General features: G+C 61.1%; 2 protein-coding genes across 8 annotated transcripts; one reads left to right on the top strand and one right to left on the bottom strand.

Annotated features, from left to right (window-relative positions):
- The first annotated feature begins 285 nt into the window (after positions 1-285).
- On the top strand, positions 286-18,113 carry KCNH3 (potassium voltage-gated channel subfamily H member 3). 2 transcript variants are annotated; one of them, XM_032420652.1, is made up of 15 exons: positions 286-920; positions 2,408-2,641; positions 3,116-3,250; positions 4,324-4,457; positions 4,896-5,139; positions 5,521-5,678; positions 5,765-5,972; positions 9,748-10,029; positions 10,313-10,512; positions 10,959-11,208; positions 14,603-14,820; positions 15,557-15,888; positions 16,273-16,379; positions 16,981-17,057; positions 17,178-18,113. In XM_032420652.1, the coding sequence occupies exons 1-15, from the start codon at positions 845-847 to the stop codon at positions 17,772-17,774; spliced, it is 3,252 nt and encodes a 1,083-aa protein (XP_032276543.1). In that variant the 5' UTR covers positions 286-844; the 3' UTR covers positions 17,775-18,113. The 2 variants fall into 2 exon arrangements, with proteins under 2 accessions (XP_032276543.1, XP_032276545.1); XM_032420654.1 differs by having other exon boundaries at positions 833-920; positions 2,412-2,641.
- Positions 18,113-27,274, bottom strand: MCRS1 (microspherule protein 1). 6 transcript variants are annotated; one of them, XM_032420656.1, is made up of 15 exons: positions 27,175-27,274; positions 25,867-25,986; positions 25,193-25,331; positions 24,685-24,823; positions 23,960-24,118; positions 23,700-23,809; positions 22,658-22,766; positions 22,270-22,408; positions 20,057-20,132; positions 19,735-19,763; positions 19,530-19,622; positions 19,289-19,371; positions 19,047-19,134; positions 18,673-18,800; positions 18,113-18,554 (listed from the first exon to the last, which is right to left on the bottom strand). In XM_032420656.1, exons 2-15 carry the CDS (start codon positions 25,874-25,876, stop codon positions 18,468-18,470), a joined length of 1,389 nt encoding a protein of 462 aa, XP_032276547.1. In that variant the 5' UTR covers positions 25,877-25,986; positions 27,175-27,274; the 3' UTR covers positions 18,113-18,467. The 6 variants fall into 6 exon arrangements, with proteins under 6 accessions (XP_032276547.1, XP_032276548.1, XP_032276549.1 ...); XM_032420657.1 differs by lacking the exon at positions 27,175-27,274 and adding an exon at positions 26,973-27,136; XM_032420658.1 differs by lacking the exon at positions 27,175-27,274 and adding an exon at positions 26,794-26,947.
- Positions 27,275-27,684: the final 410 nt, after the last annotated feature.

The raw sequence follows: 27,684 nt of genomic DNA, 5'->3' as shown, positions 1-27,684 counted from the left end.
CCCAGTAGCCCAGCCCCCTTTCCCACTACATTTTTCCTCGGGGAAAGCGTCCTCTAAAACAACCCCCACCCCAGCCGCTCACCCCCCGCCGGAGCTCTCCTCTGGTCCCTCCGGGGGAGGAGAGTCTGCAAGGCTCAGTGCGAACCCCCATGCTGCAGAGAAAGACGCCTCGCCCCTGCGCTGAGTCAGCCCGAGCGGGACCAGGCGCTCGCCGGTCTTCTCCGAGGGGCGGGCGGGGCGGCTTGGGGCGGCTCGGGCGGCCGCCGCGGCGGGGGTAGAAGGGCCGCCGCCTCCCCTGCCCCCCACCGAGGTCCCGAGGGGAGGAGATCCCTAGGCGGGAGGCCTGTCCCTTTAAGGAGGCGGCCCTGCCTGGGTGTGCCCGTCTCCATGGTTACCCCGGTGCAGTCGGCGGGCGCCGGAGGGAGGGAGGGAGGCTGCCGCCTCTCCCCGACAGACGGAGGGAGCTGCGGGAACCCGGCGCCGAGCGGAGCCCGAGCGGGAGCCGACCCGCAGCCGAAACGGGAGCCGCTGCCGCTGCCGCCGCCGCCGCCGCCGCCGCGAGCGGAAGGTGCAGAGAGCGCAGCGGGCGCCGAGCTCGGAGCCCGGGATTCGTGGGCGGCCAGGACGCGAGAGGCCGCGCGCCATGCTCCGGGCCCCGACGGCGGGGACGCCCCCTCGCGCACCGGCTGCTGGCCGGGCCTGCGAACTCGGGGTGGGCTTCGGCCTCCGACGGCTTCGCTAGGGGGCGCGGGGCCGGGCGGGGGGCGGCCGAGCTGGGCGCCCTCCCCCGGTGCTGAGCCCCCGCGCCCCGGAGGGATGGGGCGGGCGGCTACGGCCGCCTAAGATGCCGGCCATGCGGGGACTCCTGGCGCCGCAGAACACCTTCCTGGACACCATCGCCACGCGCTTCGACGGCACGCGTGAGTCTGACCTTCGCCCCACTGGCTCCCAGAGAAGCCGTTTCCTGCCAGGGTTCCCGCAGGTCCCGCACCCCGACATCTCGGCCTGGCGCCCTCTGTTCTCACCTTCCCTCCCCGATGCCCCGCTTTTAGCCGGGACCACTATCTCCTTCCAGACGCCGTTTCCCAAAGGTTCAGGGTCCACTCTGCCCCAGGTTGGGCAAAAACAGCCAGAAGTCTCCGGGTTTGGGGCCCAGGATGCCGTTTGTTGGCGAGGGCGCAAACCCCGACCTAGTCAGTCTAACTCACCCCATCCCTGTGTCTGGCGCTATCCTACCGACTACCATGGAAGTGGCGGGGCGGGGGTGGGCGGGGGGAGGCAGAGGAGCGGTGCTCAGGGACACCCGGAGGGTTCAAAAGACGGATTTAGAAAAGAGGTTTGCAAAAGGAGATGGAGTAGGCGGGATTAGGAGCGTAGTGTTAGTCCAAGCTCACCTCACCGCCTAAACTCTCCAGCCCAAACCTACAGAACCCCTCTAGACCCAAAAAGCTAGGTTTCGGTACTCCCACCAAGACTGGGGAAGTTTGGAGTAGGTGACCAGAGCTTCTGGATCCTGGGTTCCCAGGGCTCTGAACACATGGAAAGTGGTGCAACCCCCCTCCCTTCTTCTTCTCCCTCACACTCACCCCCCAGTGGGGCTTCCCAGCCTATCGTCCTCCATGGTCTTGCATTTTCTGATAGGGGGTGGGAGCCCATCACTGAGCACCCCCTCTCCACACACACACACACACACACACACACACACACACACACTGGCTTCTCCATCTGCTTTGCCCTGCGCTTGGCTCCTGCAGCCTGCTGATTCAGTGCCCTCCACTCCCCAATACAGTCCTGGTTCCAGGCTGTGCTGTTCAGCTACAATTCTTACACCCCCATTCTCAATCACATCCACTAATTCCTGAGCCAGGTCCGGCAGCTGGGGTTCACACAAGGGGTGCAGAATGGAAGGTGGCCTGGACTGCCTCCCATCCAGGTGGGTCCCAGCGAGAGGAGCCAGACAGCCACCCTGGGTACCTAGCTGATGAGCAAACCTGGCAGAGGTAGGAGTAGGGCTAGGCTGCCTAGAGCTGGTTGTGCAGTCCTCCCCTGGGGCAACCCAACCCTACCCTTACCCCAAGCTGCTCAGGACACAGTCCGGAGGGCACAGTTCCCACACAGGGCTGCATTCACCAACCTCCGTGTTCACGTGTGTTGAGTCCTGAGTGCACACATACACACACTGCTAGGAGTGGACTCCGTACATAGGCGACACACTGATTCTGTTTATAAACAGCGCCTGCCCTAACCCCCAGGCTCAGACACACACACACACACACGCACACACACACACAGAGGGTTCTTGGGCTTTGTGACGCCCACACTTTGGTTGCAGGCATTTAGGAAAGGAGGGGTGGTAGACCCTGGGCCCCTTCACCCCATGCCTCCTCTGAGAGGTGCTCTCTTGCAGACAGTAACTTCGTGCTGGGCAACGCCCAGGTGGCGGGGCTCTTCCCCGTGGTCTACTGCTCTGATGGCTTCTGCGACCTCACGGGGTTCTCCCGGGCCGAGGTCATGCAGCGGGGCTGTGCCTGCTCCTTCCTCTATGGGCCAGACACCAGTGAGCTTGTCCGCCAACAGATCCGCAAGGCCCTGGATGAGCACAAGGAGTTCAAGGCTGAGCTGATCCTGTACCGGAAGAGCGGTGAGGGGCCACCTGGCCAGCCCACCTCACTTTTGAGGTCTCACCCAGCCTGGCACCCACTCCATCTACAGTCCCTGTGTTCCATCCCATCATCTCCATCTCCCCATCTCCCCCCATCTTCCCACTTACCCATTTCCATCTTCACCCCATCCACTGCCCCTGGCTTCTCTCTTCCATCTTCACCTTAGCCTCAGCCTCTACTCAATTTCCGATCTTGGGTTTCTCACCCGAGCAGAGAAATGTCCCCGTCTCAGCAGGCCAGATCTATGGACACACATGTCTGATGGTCATCTCTGCTCTCTTTTGCTTTCCCCGACCCTGTTCCATCAAGCCCTGTCCTAAGTGGAGCCAGGCTGCCCCCCGCCCCAGGAAAGCCCTGATCCTGCCTGTGTCTTGGCCAGGGCTGGCAAGGTGCACAATAGGAGCTGGGCAAGGTGACAATAGGAGCTGGGCTGAGTCTGTCTTTGTGCCCAGGGCTCCCATTCTGGTGTCTCCTGGATGTGATACCCATAAAGAATGAGAAAGGGGAGGTGGCCCTCTTCCTGGTCTCTCACAAGGATATCAGCGACACCAAGAACCGAGGGGGCCCCGACAACTGGAAGGAGACAGGTGGGTGCCTGTGGCGCTGTTCATTTAGCTGCTGTGGCTGGCTGGCTGGCACGTTGGGCACCTCAGGCCTGGGCGGGGCCTTGGCACCCAGCTCGGGCTTGTGGCTCCCCCCACCCCCTTGCATTCATTAACTCCCGCTTTGCTGGGTGAGAGGCCTATGCTGCCCTCATTTCCACGTGCCCAGGTATGGAAAGCTTGTTTCCAAAAGACCAGTTGAGACAAAGTTGGGAGTTTTAAAGTCCACTTTGCTAAGAAACTGAGAGCAAACAAACTCCCCTAGTGCCACTGAGGTACCTTTTTCTGACCAATTCGTGGGGCTGAGCGCAGATCCACCTGGTTCCTTTCCCTCCCACAGACCTGACTCGGAGCTCCAGCCAAAGCCTGCTTTTTTTTTTTTTTCCTAAAGATTTTATTTATTTATTTGTCAGAGAGAGAGAGAGCACAAGCAGGGGGAGTGGTAGGTAGAGGCAGAGGGAGAAGCAGGCTCCCCACTGAGCAAGGAGCCGGATGCGGATTCAGGACTCAATCCCAGGACCCTGGGATCATGACCTGAGCCGAAGGCGGATGCTTAACTGACTGAGCCACCCAGGCATCCCTAAAGTCCGCTTTTATCCTCCTAAAAGGCATCCTAAAGCCCTCATGTATCCTCCAAGGGCTGGCAGAGGCCTTTGACCAACTCAGAACGCTGTCATCAGAAGCTGGCTTTGCCACTGGGGATGCCGGGGGTACTCTCCATTCCCCACTCCCCACCCCCAGCCCTGGGAATCATCTCCCTCCTCCTCTCTCAGGCCTTTCCCTATGGAGATCCTCTCCTGCCTTTGCCTTGATCCAGACCTCCTTCTGCTGGAAGCAGGCATGGGGAAGAGCGTCTATGAGCACCCACAGGACTGCCCATTGCTGGGGCTGGCTAATGCCCCTAGAAATGAGGATGCTGGAGCCCCCAACTCTAAACAGACTAACTGGTCCATGAGTCAGACCAGCTCATGGGCCAGCAACTGGTGTCCTACACCCAAGACCCTAGCTGGGGTGTGCAGGCACTCCCGCCATCATCCTCATGGGCCCCTCTTTTGCAGGTGGTGGCCGGCGCCGATATGGCCGGGCAGGAACCAAAGGCTTCAATGCCAACCGGCGGCGGAGCCGGGCTGTGCTCTACCACCTGTCTGGGCACCTGCAGAAACAGCCCAAGGGCAAGCACAAGCTCAATAAGGTGGATTGCGCACAAGGGTGTGTGTTTAGGGGGCAGGGTAGGGGCAAGCTGAGGAGATGGAGGAGGGGAACGAAGCCCACCAGAGGGAGGATGTCCAGGGGACCACCCAGGCCCCACCAGCACTTAGGGGGTTGTGAATGAGGGAGGGAAGGAATGTCAGATGCCTGATCCATCAAAGATACAGTCTTGGCCCTGGTGGCAGATGGGCCTTGGATCAATATTGGCTCCTCCCCTAAGCAGTGGTGTGACCTCAGCTAAGTCTGGCCTCCCCGATCCTCAGTCTTCTGATCTCTAACATGGGGACTCTAATGCCTGTGTCAGAGGTAGCTTTGAGTATGCAGGGAGAGCAAGAAGGTGGATGCCTGTCCCAGGCCCTATCCAAACTCAGTCTCTGCCAATTTCCTGTCTTCCCGGCCGGACCTGCCCTGCCTCACTCAGGGGGTATTTGGGGAGAAGCCAAACTTGCCCGAGTACAAAGTAGCCGCCATCCGAAAGTCACCTTTCATCCTGCTGCACTGTGGGGCACTGAGGGCCACTTGGGACGGCTTCATCCTGCTCGCCACCCTCTACGTGGCTGTCACCGTGCCCTACAGCGTGTGTGTGAGCACAGCCCGGGAGCCCAGCGCCGCCCGCAGTGCCCCCAGCATCTGTGATCTGGCCGTGGAGGTCCTCTTCATTCTTGGTACGTGTGCCCTGTGCCTCCCACCCCACCCTGCGCCGGGCACCCCTCGGGCTCTGATGGGGAGAGTCTGCATGGCTTCCGTGCCTGCAGACGAGTATCCCCCATGTCCTCCCCCTGTTTGAGACCTGTGGGCTTTGACATCAAACCTAGGTTCCAAACATGTCTCTACTGCTAATGGGGTATCGGACCCTGAGCTGATCGTTGCCTCTCCAAGCCTCAGCTTCTCCCTCCATCAAATAGGCACAACAATGTCCACCCTTTAGAGTTCTGTGAGAAGGAAGATGGTCGGGGGCCCAGGACAGTGTCAGATACTGAGCAGGTGCCCAGTAAGGTGTGGCTCCTCCTCTACCCCGTGCTAAGTCCCACCCGGACTTCCTGCAGACATCGTGCTGAATTTCCGCACCACGTTCGTGTCCAAGTCGGGCCAGGTGGTGTTTGCCCCAAAGTCCATCTGCCTCCACTACGTCACCACCTGGTTCCTGCTGGATGTCATCGCGGCGCTGCCCTTCGACCTGCTACATGCCTTCAAGGTCAATGTGGTCAGTGCGGCCGGGCTGGGTGGGCTCTGGGGCAGGGTGGGTGGGGCCGGCCCTGGGGTGACCTCCCCGCGTGCCCCCCACCTCAGTACTTTGGGGCGCACCTGCTGAAGACGGTGCGGCTGCTGCGCCTCCTGCGCCTGCTCCCGCGGCTGGACCGCTACTCCCAGTACAGCGCCGTGGTGCTCACCCTGCTCATGGCGGTGTTCGCCCTGCTCGCCCACTGGGTGGCCTGCGTCTGGTTCTACATCGGCCAGCGGGAGATCGAGAGCAGTGCCTCGGAGCTGCCGGAGATCGGTACTGGAGGCCTCCGGGGGGCGGGGGGGTGTACGTCCGTGTCAGGGGAGCATGTCTGCTCGAGCGTGTACGTCAGGAAAACGTGAGTCCAAGTGTGTGTGTGTGAGCTGATCTGTGTGCAGGTCGGCCTCTGCAGGCGTATCCGGGGCATTCGGGCAAGTGCGGATGTGTTTGCGAGGAGAATGGGGGCCGGCGCGCCCGCGTGCGTGTGTGCGTGTGTGTGTGTGCGCACGGGTGTGAGCGTGACAGCCACCCCCTTGAGGCAGGCCTGTTCTTCAGCAGTTGGGCATAGTGGGGAAAGCCCAGTGGGCTGCCCAGGGGGGTCCTGTTCAGCCATCATGGCCTCCTTGTGGCCTTAGCTTTTGTCCCATTCCCCAGGCCCCTGCCCAGCTGAGAACTGCACCCCTCTCAGGAGAAGGCGTGCGGGGAGCCGCTGCCCTCCTGGGCGCCTCTGATGCCTGCTGCTTCCCCAGCACCCTCCGGGAATCCCGGCCGCGCGCCCCGCCTGCTGAGGCCCTGCCCCGCTCTCCTTACCTCTAGGCCCGTCTCTCTCAGCTGCTTCTCCGCCCTCCCCCAGGCCTCAAATGCAGCCTTTCTCAGCGCCCCGCTGGTGTCTTCACTCTCCTTCACTTCACCTCCACTGCCACTCTCCCTCTGCTCGCCTCCCACTCACATCTTAACTCCTGCCAGGAAGGCTCCCACCCCCACCTCTCCACCCAAAATGGCAACTGGCAGGTCACGGGGACCTTCTGGGGCCAAACCCTCATCTCCTTGAAGTCCTGTGGTACCCGACCCTGCTAACCACACTCCTTTGAACTGCTCTACTTCTCTGCCCTGAGCAACGCGGCCCTCACCAGCCTCGCCTGCGCCGGCCCGTCTCTTCCCCTCACCTAGTGCCTGTGATCCCCCCCGCGCCCCTACACCGTCTCAGCTTCCATCCATCCCCTAACTCCAAACCCTTCCGTTCCAGCCTGTTCTAATTCTGCATACCCTGAGGCTCCAAAACCGAACACACGTCCTTCCTCCCATGCCCTCCAGCCTTCTGGTGGCTTCCCAGTAACCGGCCTGTGGTGCCCGGTCTAGTCAGCGGGCAACAGGCCAGCTGCTCAACAGGCCTGGCATGACCATCTGCTCCTTGGTGGGATCATCAGGAGCGCAGGTGGGCCTTAGAAACGTGCTCTGATCTGTTCCCAGGGACGAGGAGGCTCCTGCAAATCCTCTCTCTCTCACCAAGCCCATGGAGACTGGTGTGGCCCAGGGGCCCAGTGGATATTCCCCAAAGCTCTAGTTGCTGAGCACATGGAACCGGGATGCTCCAGGCAGTGTCAGCTCCTTGGCACCCGCCCTTCCCAGAGGGATGCTGTGGTGGAGGCGGCTCTGGGGTCAGACGGCCACCCAGCAAACACAGTCAATGGGCTGGAAGATAGATAATTGTGATGCAGGACCCTGATCCCAAAGTGGGCTGAGACACCAAATCCCCGGGTCAGTTCGCTCCCAAACAGGACCCAGATGCTCCGAGTCATGCATCCATGTGGCTCCTTGTTCTGACCCCCTTACAGGGGCTGCTCAGCTGACATGAAGAATATCTTTGGCTCCTGGAGCGGCTCTGAGTCCCACCATGGAGAACATGGGCAGGTGGGAGGCAGGCTGTTTTGCAGATACACATGTTAATTCTAGCACCCTTGAACCCTAAGCTTTCGAGTGATTTCATTCTATTTTGGGCTGATTCGAGCTCACATTAGGGGAGTTTCCAAGTCCTTCACATCATCGGCTCCTCCTTTCTCCAGAGAAACTACTCCCCAGCGGGGTCAGAGCCACACCCAGACCTCCCAGAATCCAGCCCCAGAAGGGATGTCTGGAGGGCGAGTGGCGCCCCCTCCTGGTTCAGCCCTGGTGGGAGGCGCCTTCTCCTGGCTTCCCTGCCTTGGTTCTGGTGCTCCTCTGGCCATGGTGTGGACACAGTCCCTTCCCCCCATTCCCATTAGCCCAGTGGAGATGGGCTGGATTTTCAAAAGATGGTACTAAATACTGAGGGAGATCCCTCAGGGCATTTCTCAGTACGAAAGCCACCGGCCTCCAGAACAGCCTCCCCACACCACCAGCTCCAGGAGCTGCCAGTGCCCCATAGCCAAAACAGAGAGGACAGCCCCCTCTGCCACCCTCCCCTCATCCTCCTGCTTCTCACCCCTTGCCCCCCACCCTCCTTACCTGGCAACTGGCTTCAGGTCAGGGGCCCAACTGAATAGTGGCTGAAGAGTTTTTCACAGGAGGATGAGTCCTCACCTTGGCTCAGGCCTTAACATATCTTACCAAATTCTAAGAATTTGACGCCCCCAGTGTGAACCCCACATTCTAGCTAAGCGGAGCTATTTGCCTGCACTTGTCTCCATCTCTAGGGTTGGCCCACTCTGGCCTTCCCCTAGGTCAGGAACAACCTTCTCTCAGTTTCTTTGAATCAAAACTCTACCCATCCTCTGAGACCAAGCACCAGTGTCCCCTCTTTCAGGAAGCCCTCTAGCCCTAACCCATAGCATGTCAGTTTGAGCCCCATCATATGGCACTCAGGTTTGTGCATGAGGCACATGTTTGTGAGATTGCTGAATGAACGGCTCCAGGAGTGAGGAGGGGTGTGGAGATCTCGGGGAGCAGAGTGTGTAAGGTGTTCAGGAAGAGTGTGGAGCAGGGAGGCTGGGTGTGTCCAGGTGGGGGGCAGCAGAGTGCATGCAGAGAGGCGAGTTCCACTGCAGCCTGAGGTCCTGAGCCCACCTCTGCACTTGCCCTCTGTTTCTCCACTCTGGATCTGCCCTCTCTCCCTTGCTCCCCTGACTCCCGGCTCTGCCAGGACCCCAGAACCCCCATCCAACACCCGAGACTTCCCACAACCTTCCGGCTAGGCTCCGAGTGACTCTGAGTAGCCAGAGCTCCTGAGAGACCCCAGTACACAGCCCCACCTCCTGCCAAGGCCAGGCCAGGCCAGGGAACGTGGGATCAGTGGGATCGATGGCGAGACTGGAGCACTCTCCAGCTTCGGCCGGATGTCCCAGGCTGGCCCGTGTGCGCAGGCGTGCTCAAGAGCCTCTGTGGGCGCACAGGTGCCTGCCTGCCAGTGGCCTTTGAGTGTGCTCACCCGTGTGCTCGTGCTCACCTCCTACCTGGGTGTCCGAGCGCAAGCACCCGTGTGCCCTTGTCTCTCTCCCAAGGGCGCACAGGCTTTTTCCGTGTGAGTGGCCGTGGCCGTGCACCTGTGAATGTGCTCACATGTGTGTGTCCTCATCCTCTCGACTGTGCCGAGCACGTCCGTGGCCTTGGCGGTGCTCGCGCGCGCGTCCACGACGGCGTGCCTGGGAGCGCGTACGTGGGGGTGGGCGGTTTGGGCGGTGGTGGGGCCGGGTGAGGGTGAGGCGGCTCTCGGAGCAGGTGAGCCGAGAGGAGCGAGAGGAGTCTGGGTGGACGAGGTAGAGGAGGTGGCATCCAGCTGGGCCTGTTTCCTGGGGGTCGTGCCAGCCACGGGGAAGAGGGTGTGTGCTCCTTGCTCGGCACCAACAGACCCCGGCTGGGGAGGCCACAGCCTCGTGCTCACGTGCTTGTCTGGGGCAGGGTTGAGGGGGCGGGCGGGGCGGGGCTGGGCTGGCCTGGCAGAGCGGCGGGAAGACATGGGCGGTGGACCTGCATCCACGTGTCCCCCGCGGGGCTGGGGCAGGGGCAGTGGGCACCCCTGGGCCTGCAGTGCAGGCAGTGCGGTCCGAGGCTCAGGCACGCCCGTCCCCTCCCCCAGGCTGGCTGCAGGAGCTGGCCCGCCGACTGGAGACCCCCTACTACCTGGTGGGCCAGAGCCCCGCTGCAGGGAACAGCTCGGGCCAGGGCGACAACTGCAGCAGCGTCAGCGGGGAGGCCAACAGGACGGGACTGGAGCTCCTGGGCGGCCCCTCACTGCGCAGCGCCTACATCACCTCCCTCTACTTCGCGCTCAGCAGCCTCACCAGCGTGGGCTTCGGCAACGTGTCCGCCAACACGGACACCGAGAAGATCTTCTCCATCTGCACCATGCTCATTGGCGGTGAGGCCTGCTGCTCTCCCGCCCACTCTCAGACCTCTGGCCCCAGGCGGCCCCCATCCCCGCCTCCCCCAGGGTCCCCAGGTCCTTCCTAGAGGTTCTGCTTTGGAGGACCCGAGGAACACAGATCCAGGGCCAAGGGAGCCCCCCTGGGCTATAGGACTCCGTGCCACGCAGTGGCCTGTGCCTGGCCCAGGAGCCTGTGGGGGCGGGGGGAGAGGACAGATGTGCCCAGCGTGGTGTCAGGCCGGGCCTGGAGGTGACCCCCTGTCGCCACCCTCCCCAGCCCTGATGCACGCGGTGGTGTTTGGGAACGTGACGGCCATCATCCAGCGCATGTACGCCCGCCGCTTTCTGTACCACAGCCGCACCCGGGACCTGCGCGACTACATCCGCATCCACCGCATCCCCAAGCCCCTCAAGCAGCGCATGCTCGAGTACTTCCAGGCGACCTGGGCTGTGAACAACGGTATCGACACCACTGAGGTGCGCAGGCCTCCTGGGGGGCCCTGCCAGCCTTCACTCCTTGGAGGAGTATGCGCTTGGCCTAAAATCCCCAGGAGTGGGCTGGGGGGCAAGGAACGCTGAATTTTGGCTTCCGCGCTACTCGGGGGGGGGGGGGGGGGGGGGGGGGAGACAGTAGTATGGGGCAGAGGGTGGTCAAGAAGGCTTGGAGGGCTTTCTCCACCCTCGCTAGGCCTGGGGGCTCTGCTCACTGGCATCCAGTTGTGGGCCCGGAGGAGGAAAGCCCAGCTGCTTGCGGCGGGCTAAAGTGATTGGGAGCGAGGCTGAGGCGGCCCCCCTCACGGATTGTACCCCGTGTGGAGCCTCGGGTGGCTCCCCAGGCCTGCAGGGATGTAAAGGAGCTGGCTGGAGGCTGCCCTCCATTCTGCCACCACCGACCTCCCCACGCCCACCCCCCACCCCCCCAGCTGCTGCAGAGCCTCCCGGACGAGCTCCGGGCAGACATCGCCATGCACCTGCACAAGGAGGTTTTGCAGCTGCCCCTGTTTGAGGCCGCGAGCCGCGGCTGCCTGCGGGCACTGTCCCTGGCCCTGCGGCCCGCCTTCTGCACGCCTGGCGAGTACCTCATCCACCAAGGGGACGCTCTCCAGGCCCTCTACTTCGTCTGCTCCGGCTCCATGGAGGTGCTCAAGGGGGGCACTGTACTCGCGATCCTAGGTGTGTGGGGGCGGGAGGGGACGCAGGGCCTTGCGGGAGGCGGGTGGAACGGGGCCCCCTCAGCAGAAACACGGAGAGAGGACACAGTTAAGGCAGCCCCGGGAAACAGCCAGGATGGAGTCGGGAGGAGCCGTGGAGCCCAGGGCAAAGCTCACAGCGGGCCCAGTGACCACCAGGTGGCAACACAAGGAGCTGGAAACTGCTGCAGGCGTGCGAGGCTCCCTGAGTGAGTGCAGGCCCAGCCCAGAGCCGAGGAGGGGGTGGGGGGATCAGCATTTCCCCGTCAAGGAGGAAGAGCAGTGCTGGAGAGCGAGCTCCGGGCAGGGCTGCGAGGGGGCAGTGGGAGCTCTCCTGGCGGGGCCGGCCACGGCCGGTCACAGAGCAGGGCCCAGGGCGCGGGTGGGTGAAGGCGGGGCTCAGACTCTGCCTGTATACTTCCCTTCGTGGCCAAAGAAGGAGGTGGAGATGGGTCGTCAAGTCCCTGGATGAGGAAGAAGAGCTTGCAGGTGTGGAATGGACGTCGTTAACAGTGCTGACCCTGAGTCTCGCAGGCGGGCTGGCACTTAGGTGCTTCCGTTCGCACAGACCTCGCAAAACCCATGGCAGGGGCGCCGGTGTCGGGCCTGTTTTGCCTGGAAGGAGCGGGGGGCTTGGAGAGGTTCATAAATTGGCAGGAGGGGTTAGAGCCTCATCCGCCAACCCTAAAGCTCAGGTTTCATTCACTGTGCTCTCAGGCGCTTTGCTCGAGGGAGAGCTGTGTCCCGAAGAAAGGGCACGATTTCAGGGTGGCAGGACGCACACACGAGGCTTTAGGAAGGCAGGTGCAAGCGCTTTGGGAAACAGGGCTGCACAGCTCCCCAGCTGTGGGAGGCTCTCAGCAGTGAACCCAGCAGGTGCGAACTCTGGGATCGGCTTAGGTCATGGAGGGCCTCGCCCAGGAGATGGAAGGGAGGTGAATCCTCAGCCAAGGACTCGTAGACTCACTGTGCAGATGGCTGATCCCTGGAGGGGCTGAGGTTTGTCACTAACCTGGAGAATTAAAAAGACCAGACGACCAGCAGCTACTGTGTGTCCCTCTCCTCTCCCTTGAGGAGGGTGATCTTCCAACAGGAAAAAGAAATACCATAAAGGGGGTCTGGGAGGTAAGAGAGGCCAGAGGCTGCCACACCTTTCACTTTGAGTCTTTTGTGAGTTTGGCTTCTGGGCCTAGATGCCTCTTACGCCAGGACTCTGAGCGAATGGAACTATGGCCACTCACATATTGCTGGCAACATTAAGAAATGAGGGAGAACCAGAGAGATTCAGAAGGGCAAACAGATTTTGACAATCGCAGACTGGTCAAGACTGTCGGGCGGATTATTAAACAGATGGTTTTCAGCTCGGAGCCGAGGAAGCCGTGAGGCTGGGAGCTGGCATCGGTCCTGCAAGAACGATTCTTCCCTGATGCCAGGAACCAGGGTGCAGAATAATGTTCACTATTAAGACGGAGCCCTAAGGATGTCCCCCGCCTGCGCCCCAGGCCTTTGCCTCACTGCCTGTGTCCCCAGCACCGGAATTTTGCCACCTTTGATCCCTCGTGTTCCTGCTGAACTGTTTCAGCTGTTGACTTGACAAGGGTCTGGATGCCCTGGTGAATTCCTGGCTCCCCACCAGCCGGTTTTCTACTTTGCCTTCACCCCCGCCCCCACCCGCCTCCTTAGCCGGACATCCAGGGGCTTCCTGCCTGCTGCCGACTGCGGAGGCTCACGGTGCAGTGATTCCGGCCCCTACCTCCGTGTCTGAACTGACAGCTAAGCACGCACAGTCGGCTGTGGGGGCAGGAGAAGAGGCGGACTGGGTGCCGGCGCCAAGAAGACCTGAGGGGGCCGGAGAGCGGAGAGGTTCCAGCCGAGAGGCCAGCCTGCAGAGCCATCTCTGGTCTGAGACCAGTGGCACGGAGCTCTGTCATCGGTCTTGTCCTTTTTCTCAATTCTGTCTCACCTTTTGGATGAAGACAAAAAAATACACACTTCTCCTATTTCCAGATGACACACACGAGGAGAGAGAGCTCATTCATCAGATGAGCACATGGAGATCCAAACAGCTCTCAGAAGGAACCAGAAGGATGGCCCCAAACCAAGAAAATACGATTTAACAGCGATGCCTTCTACACTTAAGTTTGAGCAAAAGTCCACGCACATTTACAGGAGGCTGCTAAGCTCGGTTCTGCAGCAGGAGGCGGCCCGCGGCGGGGGGTGGCAGAGATCCATCTTTTTCCTTGAGGGTAAGGAAAGGCTTTCCAGTCTTGTGAACTCGGACAGTGGGCTGGGCAGTGAGTGGGCTCTGCCGAAGCGCCCACAGCATGCCAGCCCTGGTGGGAGCCGTCTGTAGGGCACTCTTGTCCGGACGGCGAGGACGGAAATGAACTTTGATTGGCCGTCTGTGCGTCAGGCGCTTTACCTGCCCTAACTCATTTAATCCTCACGTGTCCCTGATTGGAGACACCCTAGTTCATGGATTCTTTTTTTTTTTTTTTAAGATTTTATTTAGTCATTTGACAGGGAGAGACACAGCGAGAGAGGGAACACAAGCAGGGGGAGTGGGAGAGGGAGAAGCAGGCTTCCCGCTGAGCAGGGAGCCCGATGTGGGGCTCGATCCCAGAATCCTGGGATCATGACCTGAGCCGAAGGCAGATGCTTAACGACTGAGCCACCCAGGCGCTCCTAGCTCATTGATTCTAAGATGCACATTTCTTCCCTACAATTTAACCTCTCCGAGATGGGGATGCAGACTGTAATTGATGTCATTGTACAATGCTGTCGGCCAGGTGGCAGCCTCAGCTGGGTGGTGGGAAAACCCTCCATTGACACCTTCTGGTAAGATCCAGAAAGCACCACGACTCAGTCCAACACAAAATCAGTCGTGCAAGCACCAGGGCTCAGGGAGATGAAGTAATGCGGCCGCCTGACAGCGCTGTGCCCCACGGGGCACTAACCTCCGGGTTCCTGGACAAGCCCCGCCTGAATCACCTGTGAGGCTTGAACAATATCGGATGGTGGGTCTCCTGTAGGTATCATGATTCCGTAGGCAGAGATGGGGCCTGGGAGTGATTGGCTTAGCTTTCGTAAGGGATTCGGAGCTACAGGCAGCCTGGGGACTGCTCAGTTGTCTTAGAGCTAAAATTCAAATGGGTCCAGCACAGTGGCTTCGATCCCGGATGTGCTTGAGCACCTGGATCTCAGTGCGTCTCACTCCAAGCCTGCCCGAGGAGCCGGGGGCAGGCAGCAGGGGTTGGCTAGGGCCTGGGCACCCTCTCTGTGCTGGCTCTCAAGGCCCCACGGAGCTCACGGGAAGCTCAGCTGCCTCTGCTGGACTCCCCTGCCCGGGGCTCACTGACCTCTGCTTCCGCTTCCAGGGAAGGGTGATCTGATTGGCTGCGAGCTGCCGCGGCGGGAGCAGGTGGTCAAGGCCAATGCTGACGTGAAGGGGCTGACCTACTGCGTCCTGCAGTGTCTACAGCTGGCTGGGCTGCACGAGAGCCTCGCGCTGTACCCCGAGTTTGCCCCACGCTTCAGCCGGGGCCTCCGAGGGGAGCTCAGCTATAACCTGGGTGCCGGTGGAGGCCACGCAGAGGTGGGAGCACTGGGAATGTGTGCAGAGGGGGCCGGGGTGCCAGGGGCCTGAGGAGGTGGGCAGAGGTTGGCTTTAGGAGGCACTGTGTGAGCGTCTGGCCTGGTGTTAGCAGCGCCACACGTCATGGGGGGTCTACACTCTCCCGTCTCCTGTCCCTTCACACCCACGCTGTCCTTTAGCTCCCACCGCCCTCCCGGCTCTCCCTGGCCCACCTGAGATGGCCTGGCCTGGTCCACAGCCAAGTCTTAAGGGATGGAGGCTGAGGGCCGCACATGAGGGATGGGAGCCCCGGGTAGGGCCAGGCACTTGTCCTCCGGGCCGCCTCTGAAGAGAGCCCTGTGGCTCTCCCTGCTTCTTCACCGTGAGAGAGAACTGTTCTGAGGGGCTTTGAATTTTCCTGGCTTGTATCATTAATTCCAAACCTGTTTTTAGCACGGTGTTCTCCTGGATTGTTTGGTTAGCCTGAGGGACCAAGTAGAGGGGTGGTGTATCCACATTTGGCTAGAATTTTGAGAGGCAGCAAATTCCGTCAGGGCTTGGTGGCTTTGTGGTGGCAGCAGAAAAGCAGTCCCCGCCCCCCCATACACACCTGAGCCTCTTCCTCTGAGGGTGGGAGATATTGGGCATCCAGTTTAACAAAGATGGCTCCTTCTAGGGAGAAGAGGTCGGGGTGGGGCAGGTGAGTGGGGCACAGTAGGGCTCTCCATGCCGCTTCCCTGTCCCCCACTGTCCCCAGGCGGACACCAGCTCCCTGAGTGGCGACAACACCCTTATGTCCACGTTGGAGGAGAAGGAGACGGATGGGGAGCAGGGCCCCACGGCCTCCCCAGCCCCAGCCGACGAGCCGTCCAGCCCCTTGCTGTCCCCCAGCTGCACCTCCTCCTCCTCAGCTGCTAAGCTGCTCTCCCCACGTCAGACGGCGCCCCGGCCCAGGCTGAGGGGCAGGGGACGGCCCAGCAGGGCAGGGGCTTCGCAGGCTGAGGCTGGCCCCTCTGTCCACCCTCGAAGCTTAGAGGGTCTGCAGCTGCCCTCTGTGCCATGGAACGTACCCCCGGATCTGAGCCCCAGGTAAGCAGGCCCTGGGCCACTGCACTCTGGCAGAGGTGGTGGGGATAGGGCTGGGGCCTCAGCCGGACACAGTCCTCCCCATCCTTCCATCCTAACCCATCCCTGCCTCCTCCAGGAAGCCTTCTTGGACTCCACCTTCCTGTGCCGCCCCCCGCCCCCCCCACCCCACCATTTGGTGCCTGGCTGTTCACTGCTTAGAATTCCCGCTGTGTCATGTTGCTCAGGTTTGGATCCCTAGCAAAACCGCAAGCTCCTAAGGAAAGGGCCCAAGTGTTACCTGCCCCGGGCCCTGGGCTCCAGGCTCCTGCCGCTCATGTGCGTGGTTGCCGGGTGCTGCAGTGGCTGCCTGTGGACTGATCTGTCCCCTGGCCCCTGTGTCCGCAGGGTAGTCGATGGCATTGAGGACGGCTGTGGCTCCGACCAGCCCAAGTTCTCCTTCCGTGTGGGGCGGTCTGGCCCGGAGTGCAGCAGCAGTCCCTCCCCGGGGCCAGGTACTGGGGCGCGGGTTCCAGCGGGGCTGGGGGAGGTCGGCAGGGCTGCCTCTTGGCCCTGTAAACCTGAGGGGCTGCCGGGGTCCAGCCTTCTCGCCCTCTTGCCCTTCTCAACCTACACGGCTGGGCGGGGCAGTGCGGTGGGGAAGACCAGCCCCTGCTGTCGGGAGGCCGCCAGGGACGCGGCTCGGCCCCCTGCGGTCAGCTCTCCGGCGGCGGGGTCCTGGTTCTCGCCCCAGCTTCTGGTCTGTGATACGGCGGTTGTGCGTGTGAAGTAAGCTGATGTTGCTACGACCCTGGGGAGGACAGAGGGCTGTGAGTGGCCCCGAGAGTGGACCAAGGAATGAGCGCCCCGGAGCGCTCCCGTGTCTGGAGGACAGGCACAAAGAGCAGCTTCCCGAGGGGAAAGCGCCGGGCAGAGTGCCCGAGACCCCCTGGCGGTTTGGGCAGAATTCCGCAGCCGGGGCAAGGCTGGAAGTGGCCGCTGCTGGCGTCAGGTCCCGCCAGGCCACGGCAGTCTGTGCTAACTGGGGCAGGGGCCCGCGCGCCGGGCCATCTCCTCTTCCCGGTGCCGGCTGGTGACTCGTCCTCCTGTTCGCAGAGAATGGCCTGCTCACTGTCCCCCTCGGGCCTGGCGAGGCAAGGAGCACAGACACCCTGGACAAGCTGCGGCAGGCGGTGGGTGAGGGGCGAGCTGGAGGGGGGGGGGGGGGGGGGGGGGGGGGCGGGCACTGCTCTTGGTGTGAGGTCCGGACTCCTCTAACTTCGAGCTCTTTCCTCCTCCCTCGCTCCCCAAAGGTGACAGAGCTGTCTGAGCAGGTGCTGCAGATGCGGGAGGGCCTGCAGTCACTTCGCCAGGCTGTGCAGCAAGTCCTGGCGCCCCACGGGGAGGGCCCTTGCCCTCGGGCAGCAGGAGAGGGGCCGTGCCTAGCCAGCGCCTCCGGGCTCTTGCAGCCTCTGTGTGTGGACACTGGGACATCCTCCTACTGCCTGCAGCCCTCAGCTGGCTCTGTCTTGGGTGGGACCTGGCCCCACCCTCGCCCAGGGCCCCCTCCCCTCGTGGCACCCTGGCCCTGGGGCCCCCCAGCGTCTCAGAGCTCCCCTTGGCCTCGAGCCACAGCTTTCTGGGCCTCCACCTCTGACTCCGAGCCCCCGGGCTCAGGAGAACTCTGCCCCGAGCCCAGCACCCCTGGCTCGCCACCTCCTGAGGAAGGGGCTAGGACTGGGCCCCCAGAGCCCATGAACCAGGCTGAGGCTGCTAGCACTGGAGAGCCCCCACCAGGGTCAGGGGGCCTAGCCTTGCCCTGGGAACCCCACAGCCTGGAGATGGTGCTTATCGGCTGTCGTGGCTCTGGCACAGTCCAGTGGACCCAGGAAGAAGGCACAGGGGTCTGACTGCCAGCCCCAGACCTCCGTGTTGCCAGACATGCTGCCATCTGGGGCCCGGCCTGAACTCGGGGCGGAGGAAGGGGGGCAGCCACCCCTCCAGGACTCTGTGCTGCCCCCCCCCCCCCCCCCGGCTCAGGGTGGGGAGCCGGAGAATTAAAAGAGCCTCAGGGGCAGGCCCCAGGCTGGGAATCTCTGGGCCCCTCCTCAGCCTACTGCTCTGTTACCCTCTGCGGGATGGCGGACAGAGGCCTGAGGCCAAGGAGGGATTCTGCCACCCCCTGCATGTGTCCCTGCCTCACCAGTCCCGTTTTTTATATTAAGAAAAAATAAATAAAAGGAGCTACTTTGGAACTTGGTGCTTTTTATTTACAAAAGAACAATAATAAAGGAAAAGTCTGAAGCTAATCAGCTGGAGACAAAGGGGCAAAGGTGGGAATCTGAGGGGAAGAGGAGGGTGGCCTGCAGAGAGGGGAGGAGGGGAGGGGCTCTGGCTCTAAGGAAGCCGGAGGGTTCCAGCCTCTAGGGGCTTCCCAAGGACCAGCCCTGCCTTCCCACAGAGGCTCAGATCATTGGGCCGGCAGTTGGGTCTACTCCTGCCCACTATGGTTTTTCCAGGAGCCTGAGTTCCCAGCTCCAAGGGGCTGGAATGGCAGGGAAACTGAGGCCAGAGAGAGAGCACACGGGTCCTGCCCCCACTCCTCACTGTGGCGTGATCTTGGCAGCCTCGGCCCGAATAAGGGCAATGAGGTCCTGGTTGATGAGGAAGACGAATCTCAGGCTGGCAATCTATGGGCGGGAGAGAAGAGTGGCTTGAGGACAGAGGTGGGACTGGGGGCCAGGCCCACGTCCCGGTGCCCCACGGCCCTGGTCTCATCCTGACCTCTCCACCTCCCTCTCAGCTCACCTCCACCACGGAGTTGTTGCTGAGGCGCCATTTGGAGCCACACAGCACAGGCCGCCCATCAATGTAGATGGGCCGCCGGCCCTCATTGGCAATGAAGAAATCACCGTTATTCTTCAGCTTGATGACTCCTGTGGGGATGAAGGGGCGACGGCGGATGAGGAGACAGGGAAGGCCAGAAGACAGCCTGAAGGCCCCACCCACACTGCTTCCCAGGGTCAGGCCAGAAGGCCCCCATGACCCCCAAGTTAGAGATCTTGAAATACCAGCTGCTCAGCCCCAGCTGCTCCATGAGGGCTCCCAGGGAGACCAAGCCACAGGGCCGGAGGGCAGCGTGAGGCTGGGAGGAGCACCCTCGCACTGCTTCCTGCTGGTACCTTGCTTCCGGGAGATCTTCCAGGCTGGACCCTCCAGAGACAGGTCCACGTCAATCTGGTTATCCTTGGTGGCTCTGCCCAGGGTGATCTGGGGAAATGGGGCAGGTGAGGGCTGGGACCTGAGGAACGGGTCTACACAGGCCAGGGAAAGAGAAGTCAGGGACCAGACACAGGAAGGTCGGCGAGGGCGAGACCGGCAGAGGAGGGCAAGCTGCAGGAGCACACGGGCTGGGCCCGCTTACCTCTCGAGAGCGCATCAGGTACCGCACCATGCGGCCCCGCAGCACGGCCAGCGTCTGGTTGTCGAAGTCAGGAGAGCTCATGCCTGGGGGAGGAGCAGAGCCCGTGTCAGGCAGGGCCCAGCCCTCGCGGAAGGCAGGGAGCCAGGGGCCCGGGAAAGGAGGGGGCGCCCAGCCACGCACGCGCAGGGGCCCAGGGTGGGGCGAAGGGAGCGGGAGCGCGGCCTCCCGGTCCTCGCCTCACCTGTGATGCTGTCCACCAGCACCTGCCACTTATGCAGCTCCTGTTCCAGCTGTCGGATCTCTCGTTTCTGGCGCCGGTCGGCCACGGTCAGCTCTGGGGGGGAGGGGCGGTAAGGAGGGGTACCCTGCGGTCACCAGCTCCTCGTACTGGTCCTCCGTGCTGGCACGGGCTTCTACCCCCTAACCGTGCCCCCGGGTACACTCACCATGCTCCAGGACCTCATCTCGCATGTCCCTGTGGGGGAGAAGGACGAATCAGGATCTGCTTCCAGCTCACCTGCCCCTACCAGCAGGGGCTACTTGGCGCATTCGGGGGTCCCCCAGCCCCCCAGGAGGCTGCTCCTCTGGCCTTGGGCTAGCCTCCTTCCCCGGGGGTAGGGGTGGGGGGCTCAGCAAGGAGACCAGGTGACGAGCGGAGCATGAGGCTGAGTGTGGGCTGGGCGCGGTTCTCTGCAGCAGGAGGTAGGGCCGGGTAGGGCCGGGCAGCCCCGAGCGCTCTGTCCCCTGCCCAGGGCCCCAGCCACTCACTTGAGCTTACTGTCATCAATCAGGTCCTCTGCGTCAGAAAAGTTGAGCACTTGGTCCCCCTTGGGCAGCGGCTGCACTGAACAAAGGACGGAGAGCTGGTCAGCGCCGCCACTCCTACTCCGCCCGACGCTGCGGGCAGTGACTGAACCAAGGGGACCAACTGGGAAGACTGGGCCTGTGGGGACAGTTCTGCGCCGAGAGCAACAGGTTAACAGAGCACAAACCGAATCAGGCAGCGAGCTAGTTTGACACAAAGCGTTCCTGACGTTAGCTAAGGGCAGAGGTGCTTCTAGAAAGAAAAGGGAATTAAAGTTGACCTCCTGTGTGCGTTTGTCAGAGCGCAGGGGCTCTGCGTGGCCGTGAACAAAGGCGGGCAGGCTCTGCTGTCCGCACCCCTGCACCTGTGGCCAGACGCCTACGGGAACGAGCGCTCGCCACGGGCCTCGGGTCGGGACAGACCCAGGATGCAAGCTCTGCTCTCCTGATTCCAAACCCACACGGCTCCCCTAGCCCATCACTCACTCCCCGACGTTTTCTGCCCCACGCGGCGGGAGGAGAGGCGCGGCCCGGCCAGCCCCGCCGCCCAGGTGCCCGGCGTGACAGGAGCGTCCCCCCTCCGGCCGCTCGCCGACCGCGGGTCAGGGCGTCTCGGGGGTCATGAGATGAGTTGTCATTTTTTCCAAAAATATGAAATGGAATAGAATATTAGAGTCCATCAGATATGTTGAGGATAGCTTCATGCAAGTTCTTCAGGTTTTCCACTGACCAAACTATCAAGGGGCTAGGGCCCCCAAACTCTGAGAACTGCTGCTTAGCTGTTCCCAGGACCGCAGTGACAACTAGCTAGTGGCCAGGACGCCACTGGTTGAGGAGTCTGTCAACCCCGGGGGTGTCGTCACTGCCTGCCTGGGAAGCGAGGGGGGCTGCACAGGAACCACAAGTGCTCCACCCGCCCCCCAGCTCCCCGAGGTCAGACCATGTGGGAGACAAGGGACTGGGGTGGGCCCCCTGGGCCCCCCCAGCCGGCTCCCCCCGCCCCCCGCCACAGCTGCCTAAAACCCCACTACCGAATACTCAATCGACTCAAGAGCGAAGCAGCGTACAGGCCCGTTCTTAGGGCCTCCCGGCACCAGCCAGCCGAGGAGAAACCCAATACCCACAGACAAGCCTCGTGAGGAGAAAAATTAAATCTCGAAGTTACACAAACTAACTTTCCAAGAAGCTAGCTCTAGCAGCAAAAATAGACTTTACCCAGCGTCCACTCTCTCTGTGGGAATGCAGTGACGCCTGAGCCTGAGCCCGAAGCAGAGATATGGAAGTTGCAGGAATGAAGAGAGCAGCCCACTAAATTCAGAGATCCTCAGGAAGAAAAGATGGGGCCCTCCCTGACAAGATTTCCTAAAATCCTCCTGCAGGAGTTTCTCTTAGTAACCAGGAGCAGTAGGACCCAGGGAGTAGGTGGGGGGCATAGGCACAGCCTCATTTCCAGAACAGCATGAACTCTGGAGACGCTGACGGGCAGTACCGGCCAGAAGCGAGAGCGGAGAGTGTCTGTACTATGACGTACGATGAAAGGCTGACCCCGAGTCCCAAACGAACTGAGGAGTTGCACCCAGTTTCGTCAGCTGACCTTCCCAGTACCTGTCATTGGGAGTGAGAGCCTGCTGGTGAGGGAGGGGAAGCAGAGGGCCTTCGGGCCCCCGGGAGAGGAGGAAGGCAGAGGGCCTGGGTGTGAAGGCCCAGTGGGGATTTCTGAATGGCTCCAAAGCAGCGAGAAGGAACAAGAAGGAATGTGGAAAGAGGGAAGGGGCAGAAAGACTTAGAAAAAGTACCATCTCCAGGATACCAACATCTCCAGGGAGGGAAACAGGGAAGGGTAAGCAGTGAAAGGGACTTTCACATTTTATTCATGTTTCAATGTCATTACGTAATGGTAAAATAGGCCAAAAATGACAACAAAAACAGGAAATGGGATACACCCCTGCCATGTGGACTTTCTGCTCGGGATTCCAGACAAGGCTACCCTTACCACGCTGCTGAGTATCATTCCAGCCACTTTCCTTCCTTCTGGAAGGCACTGGTTTTGCTGCAGGGAGGTGCAAGACACCAGGGGCCACTGAGGGATCCGTTCCTGGGCACCTGAGGGCAGCCGGGCCCAGACCACCTCACACACACGCAACGCACCCACTCTGCCAGCTCCCGGAGCCAGTTACCTGTCTGGTCCTCCAGCAGGTAATACTGCTTCATGAGCTGCCAGTGGGCCTGCAAAGCCTTGGCAGTACGGGCCAGGTAGAAGGCATCGGGGTGTCTGTGCAGCAGGTCCTGGAACGTCTCCAGGGTGGGCTGGCTGGTCTGGAGGACAAGGAGCCTGTTCTGAGCACCTGGGTTTTCTCATTCTCGTCTCTGCCTTACCACCCCCGCCCCCCGCCCCCACCAGGAGCTGAAGAAGAGGGAGCCAGTCTTGGCTCTTCCTGAGGACCCCATCCACAAAGGCCCCTGCAGACATATGAGCACCTGCAGGGCATGTTTCCAGGCAACGGGGCCTCCCCGCATCAGCAGTCTTCCCAGTGCTCAGGCCCCTACCCTGCCCGTCAGCCTTACCGATCCCACTTTGCTCAGCAGCTGTTCCTCAGCCTTGCTAAACAAGGCCTTGCTCTGGATGGCGGCAATGGCTTCCGGGTGCAGCTGTCTCATGGCTTGGCAGGCCAGCCTGGGGGGCGGGGGGTGTGTGAGAAAGAGGGCAGGGTTGAAGGGAGGGTGTCTAGCAATCTGGGGTTCCTGCAGGCCTTTGAGATCCAGAACTAGAGACCAGGCCCTCAACAGGAAGAGCCCAAGGCTCAGCACAACGCCTGTGGCCTCATGGGTTTGTTGAAAGCGTTAACACACACAGGTAACTCAGCCAACTGAGTTTCCAGCGTTTACTCCCTTGCAGAGACTCGAAGGCACAGCGCGCAGAGGCCAGCTGAGGGAGACCCTGAGACCAGCTCCTGCTCCCTCCCCAAGACCCTCCTCTTTACTTGGCCAAAGCTACCACCCACTGCCCACCACATCCTCTTTCCAAAACTGAGCCCCGCCCACTTCCTGGCTGTCAGGACCAAGGCTACAGATTAAGTGGTGCTAGGGACTGCGGAGCAGAAGATGGGTGCTAAGCATCCGACCAACTCTGACGACGATAAACGAAGTGGCTGAGCAGGAAGAGTGCACACTGCATGGGCGCACAGGTTTACTTGGAACTTGGACTTTTAGGGGCCTTCATATTCTTTTGTTCCAATTTCCTCTTATGGAGAAAGAAATTATGGGAGGTCAGTGTGGAAAGGTTGGAAAGTGACCTGCCCCAAACCACAACGCACACAGTGGTGGAACCAGGGCTCCTGGCACTCATTCAGGTGTTTTTTCCCATGCTACTTCTTCAGCTCCCAGATCCCCTTGCCGCTGGCATCAAGCCAGGACCAGCAGGGTTGGCAGCAGGAAGAAGCTTCCCTCCCAAGCCTGGCTGGTTTCAGTATCATCCCAGAGGATGCAAGGTCCCATGAGTCCTGCCTCCCAGGTCCCTCCCTTGGGCTTTTGTATAATTCTGTCTGTTCCAGGAGCCAAATTCTGGTGCTCCCAGTACGTCCCTGCTGCGGGAGCCAACCCCACTCACTTGGAGATGACAGGATCGTAGAGCAGGGCGTACCAGCGCTCCTGGACCTCCCGAAGGGTGAAGCGGCAGCTGAACTTCACGCCCAGGTGGACCGACGTCAGGTCGTTGGTCTGCAAGGGCCCCGATGGGTTGGCCCCAGCCTGAGAGCTGGGAAGAACCCTTCGCTTGCTACCCCCAGGGTGCTGCTGGGCCAGTCCGGGGGCTGGGGACCGCAGGCTGGGGAAGGAGGGGAGCGTGCAAGCCGCGCTGGGAAGCAGTACCTGCAGCACGGCGTGGATGAGCAGGAGGTCATCCGCCGGCTTCCAGCGGCCCAAATCCTTGGTCACCTGAAGCGGCTGTTTGCTCTTCTTCACACGCTTTGTAAGTCCGGGCGTTGGCGCTGGGCTGGGCGGCACAGGAGTGCTAGGGGCCTTGGACACCTGGGCAGAGAACAGGAAGAGAATGAGCTCAAAGCCAGCATTGGGGCAGCTTGGGCTTCAGGCCCTGAGCTTCCCATACTGTGTGTGGCAGCCCAGCCTCCTAGTCCCCCCACCCCCGAAGTACTTCTACATGGTCCTTGACCTTATGGGGTCTTCTCTTTGCTGGTAACACCCTCAACGCCAGAGTGGAGGGTGGGTGGGGAGGATACCAGGAATCCACTCTGACTGGTATGGTGTCTAGGGCCAGAGCAATGCCACCTGGGGGTTATTTTTACACCCAGCAATGCTGGGAACAGGCTGTCTGCTCCCAGAATAGATGCACGCTCTATGCCTCCCACACAGAATGTGATACAGGACACACTGACAGGGTGTGCGTGTGGGGGGGGGGGCGGCAAAAAAGGGGGAGTAGGGAGAAGAGATGGGCTCCCAGAAGGGAGGCAGCTGAGGATGGGGCTGGGGCCACCGGATTTCCTCACAAGTCTCCTCTGGAGTGCTCTTGCCAGCTGGCAAAGGTGGTGGGGAAATACAAAATCTGGCCCCCGCCCCCACATCTCGCAATCTCTCACCTTCTTCTTCTCACTGGAGGAAGGTTCACTCCCTGAACAGCGCCCTGGTTCCACCCCACTGGCCCCCTTCGCCCGGGTAGAGGACTTAGCCAGGCTGCTCTCCACCAGCTCATCGTCAAACTTCTTCCTCTTGATGAACCTGTGGAGAGTCCGACCCAGTGAGCATCCCTTGTCCGTCCTCCTCATACCCACGCACACACACCCAGCCTCTGAGACAGCGCGGGGTCCCGGCTGGCTGCTAATTGCCCCAGCGCAGGGGACAGGGCACAGAACTGCTGCGCTCCTCCCCTCTGAGATGACAGGGTACCGCGCCACAGATTTCATGTCAGAGACCTCTAAGATCTCCCTCCCGTGCCCACATCCCACAGAGACGGACTTGGCAGGAAAAGCCCAAAGCTCTGCCATCACTTAGGCCCCACAGGGGCTCAAGTAGCCATTCCCAACAGTGGCTAAGGCATGCAGCACCTAACGTCCTTGCCCAGGCCCTGACCCTCTGAACCCTTCCTACCTGGAGGAGCTTCTCCGTTTAGGGATGGTGCCCAAGGCCTGAGAGGAAGCCCGCTTCTGCCCTGCCAGCGACTCCTCATCCTCTGAGCGGCTGGCAGTGCCTGATGCCATCAGAGATGAATCTAGCAGCCCCTGAGAATCTAGAAAAAAAGAAGTGGTGAACTCAGGTCTCCTAAGTGCCCAGCAGAGCCTTGAGCCTCTGAACATGGGACCCCTCCTCTGCCCCTCCCCCCCCGCCCCCACCCCTCTACCAGCCCTCCTGGCCCTTCCCCTGCTTCCTTGACATTTGAGGTTTTATGGTGGGAGTTCCTTGGCCATCCAGATCCCATCTGGGCTCAGACCTGGCCCAGACCTTCCACGCTGGGCAGTTCTCCCGGTGCCACGTGTCATGTCGTGCAGCACATGGTGCTCAGGTCAGACTGGTGATGCCGACACACCAGAGGCTCTGGGCATAACTGCTCCCTCTGCCATCAAAATGCAGCCATGCCAAAGAGCGCCAGCTCAACAGCAAGTCAGTCAACTGCGGCCTCTGCCGAGAGGTACGTGGGTGGTGCTGGCCCAGGGGGAGGTGGCAATGCCCAGCCAGGACGAAAAGACATACGTGCCAGGCACGGGGTGGAATCAGCAGATGCTTGGCGCCTGAGCGTTTGGGGAGCTGGCCCGGCCTCATACTACCTTTGTCCATCCTCTTACAGTCCCAAAGCCACTGGTTCCAAACCACAGGGCTAGGAGGAAGGGTCCCACAGGCTCATCCAAGGATTCTGACCAGGTGAGCTTAGAGGCTGAGAGGAGATTCTGCAAAGGAGAAGTGAGGCTCCCTGAGGCACAGGTTTCCAACGGGCCAGCCTCACCTCCTTATACTGGAGCAGCTCCCCCAGGATCCCATAAGCTAGGGAAGACACAAGAAGAGACACGAGGCTCTATTCTGCCAATATGACACTGATAAACCAACAGCTTTCTAAAGGTCACCAGCATCTTTGAGAATATAAAAGCTATGCACTCCACAAAAATGTACAAACACACAGCATTTTAGGGGGTCCACGGACCTCTATGATTCTACTCAGAGTCGCTAGGTGAAGGGCCTCGACTATAAACCAGCACGAAACAAGGGATTACTGGTTCACTTCTTATCGCCCGTCGCTGCCCACTCAGTTCAGTAGCACTCCCCTTGCCCTCCCAAGCCAAAGCAGGGAAACGGAGATAGAACTCCGATTAGTCCATCTCTCTCTCTCTTTTTTCCATTTGCAGCTTTGGCTGAAGATTTAGTGGGTGGTTCCGCGTGGAAGCTAAAAAATGCGGTTTGGGAACCGAGCAAGTATCAACCGCCCTGGGGCGCCTGCTCCTAACCCCGGGAGAACTCAGGTACTGGGGACTCTCTGGGGCGTGCCGCTTGCGGGCCCCGCCCCTTCAGACCAGGGCGGCTCTCAGCACAGCTTTCCCGCCCTGCCCCCAGGTGCGCTAGTCGCGCCGCTCCGCTCTGTAGGATACGGCTGGATATCTTGACACCTGGGGAGCAGGTGAAGGGCCTGATTCCGCGGGCTGGCGGAGGCTAGGTCTGCACCCCCTGCCTTCCCCCACCCCCGTTCTCCCCCGAGTGCACACCCAAGGTAGGGCATTAGTGCAGGTCTGTTCCGGGAGCTCGGGATGAGAGTGGTGAAGTCAGCCCTGCAACTCAAAAGCAAAGCACCGAGTGCACCCCGATGCTTTCGCAGCCCTGGTTTAAGCCCCACGGGCTGGTGGCGAGGGAGGGGGAGTAACTCCCAGGCCCAGTCTCACCCCACCTTCGGCTTGCCACCTTTGCGCATGCGTAACATCTCGGACCAGATTCTGGTCCTGTCCGGCTCACGCATGCGCAGATTTTCAGGGCGCTACCGGGGCGGGGCCCCAAACACTGTGGGGGGTCTTCCCCCGCGGCACTCTGGAAAACTCCATTTCGCCCCAAACTCTGCTCAGAACCCTCGGAAGCGAACCGCGAGGTCTCACCATTCCTAGGCTGCCAGCTCCAACAATTTCTCTGCGGCGACAGCAGCAGCCGCAGGGCCAAACCCGGCTTCCGTGAGGCACATCTACTTCCGGGTCTGCGAACTAGGGGCTGCCCGATCCCTTCCGGTTCGCCCCGGGAACGTGACGAAGGGGGCGTGATCACCGCAGGGACCGGATCACCGTTTTGCTAACAACCGAAATTAAAGTTTTCCCACTTGGGACAGCATAGGGGGAAACATCAGGGATTATAGGCCCCAGAAAGCTTACTCGCTTGGAGAGAGTGATTAAAGAGAAAGACGAGACTTGGGGCGGGATAGACTGAGGGGCGGGTCTGGGGTAGGGCTGGGCGGGACACTGGGCTTCTGAATTCCCACGGGATACAGGAATCTTTGATAGTTCAGGAGCGATTGTGCGTTGATTCCCCCAGCCATTTTAGAGAAATTACTCTGTGTTGGGCTCTGTGCTAGGCACAGCACGGGGAGATGATGTGGAGCTCGCTCCAGCCGAGAG

This window comes from Phoca vitulina, unplaced genomic scaffold (assembly GCF_004348235.1).
Source record: "Phoca vitulina isolate PV1807 unplaced genomic scaffold, GSC_HSeal_1.0 scaffold23, whole genome shotgun sequence".
NCBI classification, from domain to species: Eukaryota; Metazoa; Chordata; class Mammalia; order Carnivora; family Phocidae; genus Phoca; species Phoca vitulina.
The sequence above is the reverse complement of the archived record's forward strand: the minus strand, read 5'-3'. Positions and strand labels throughout refer to the sequence as shown.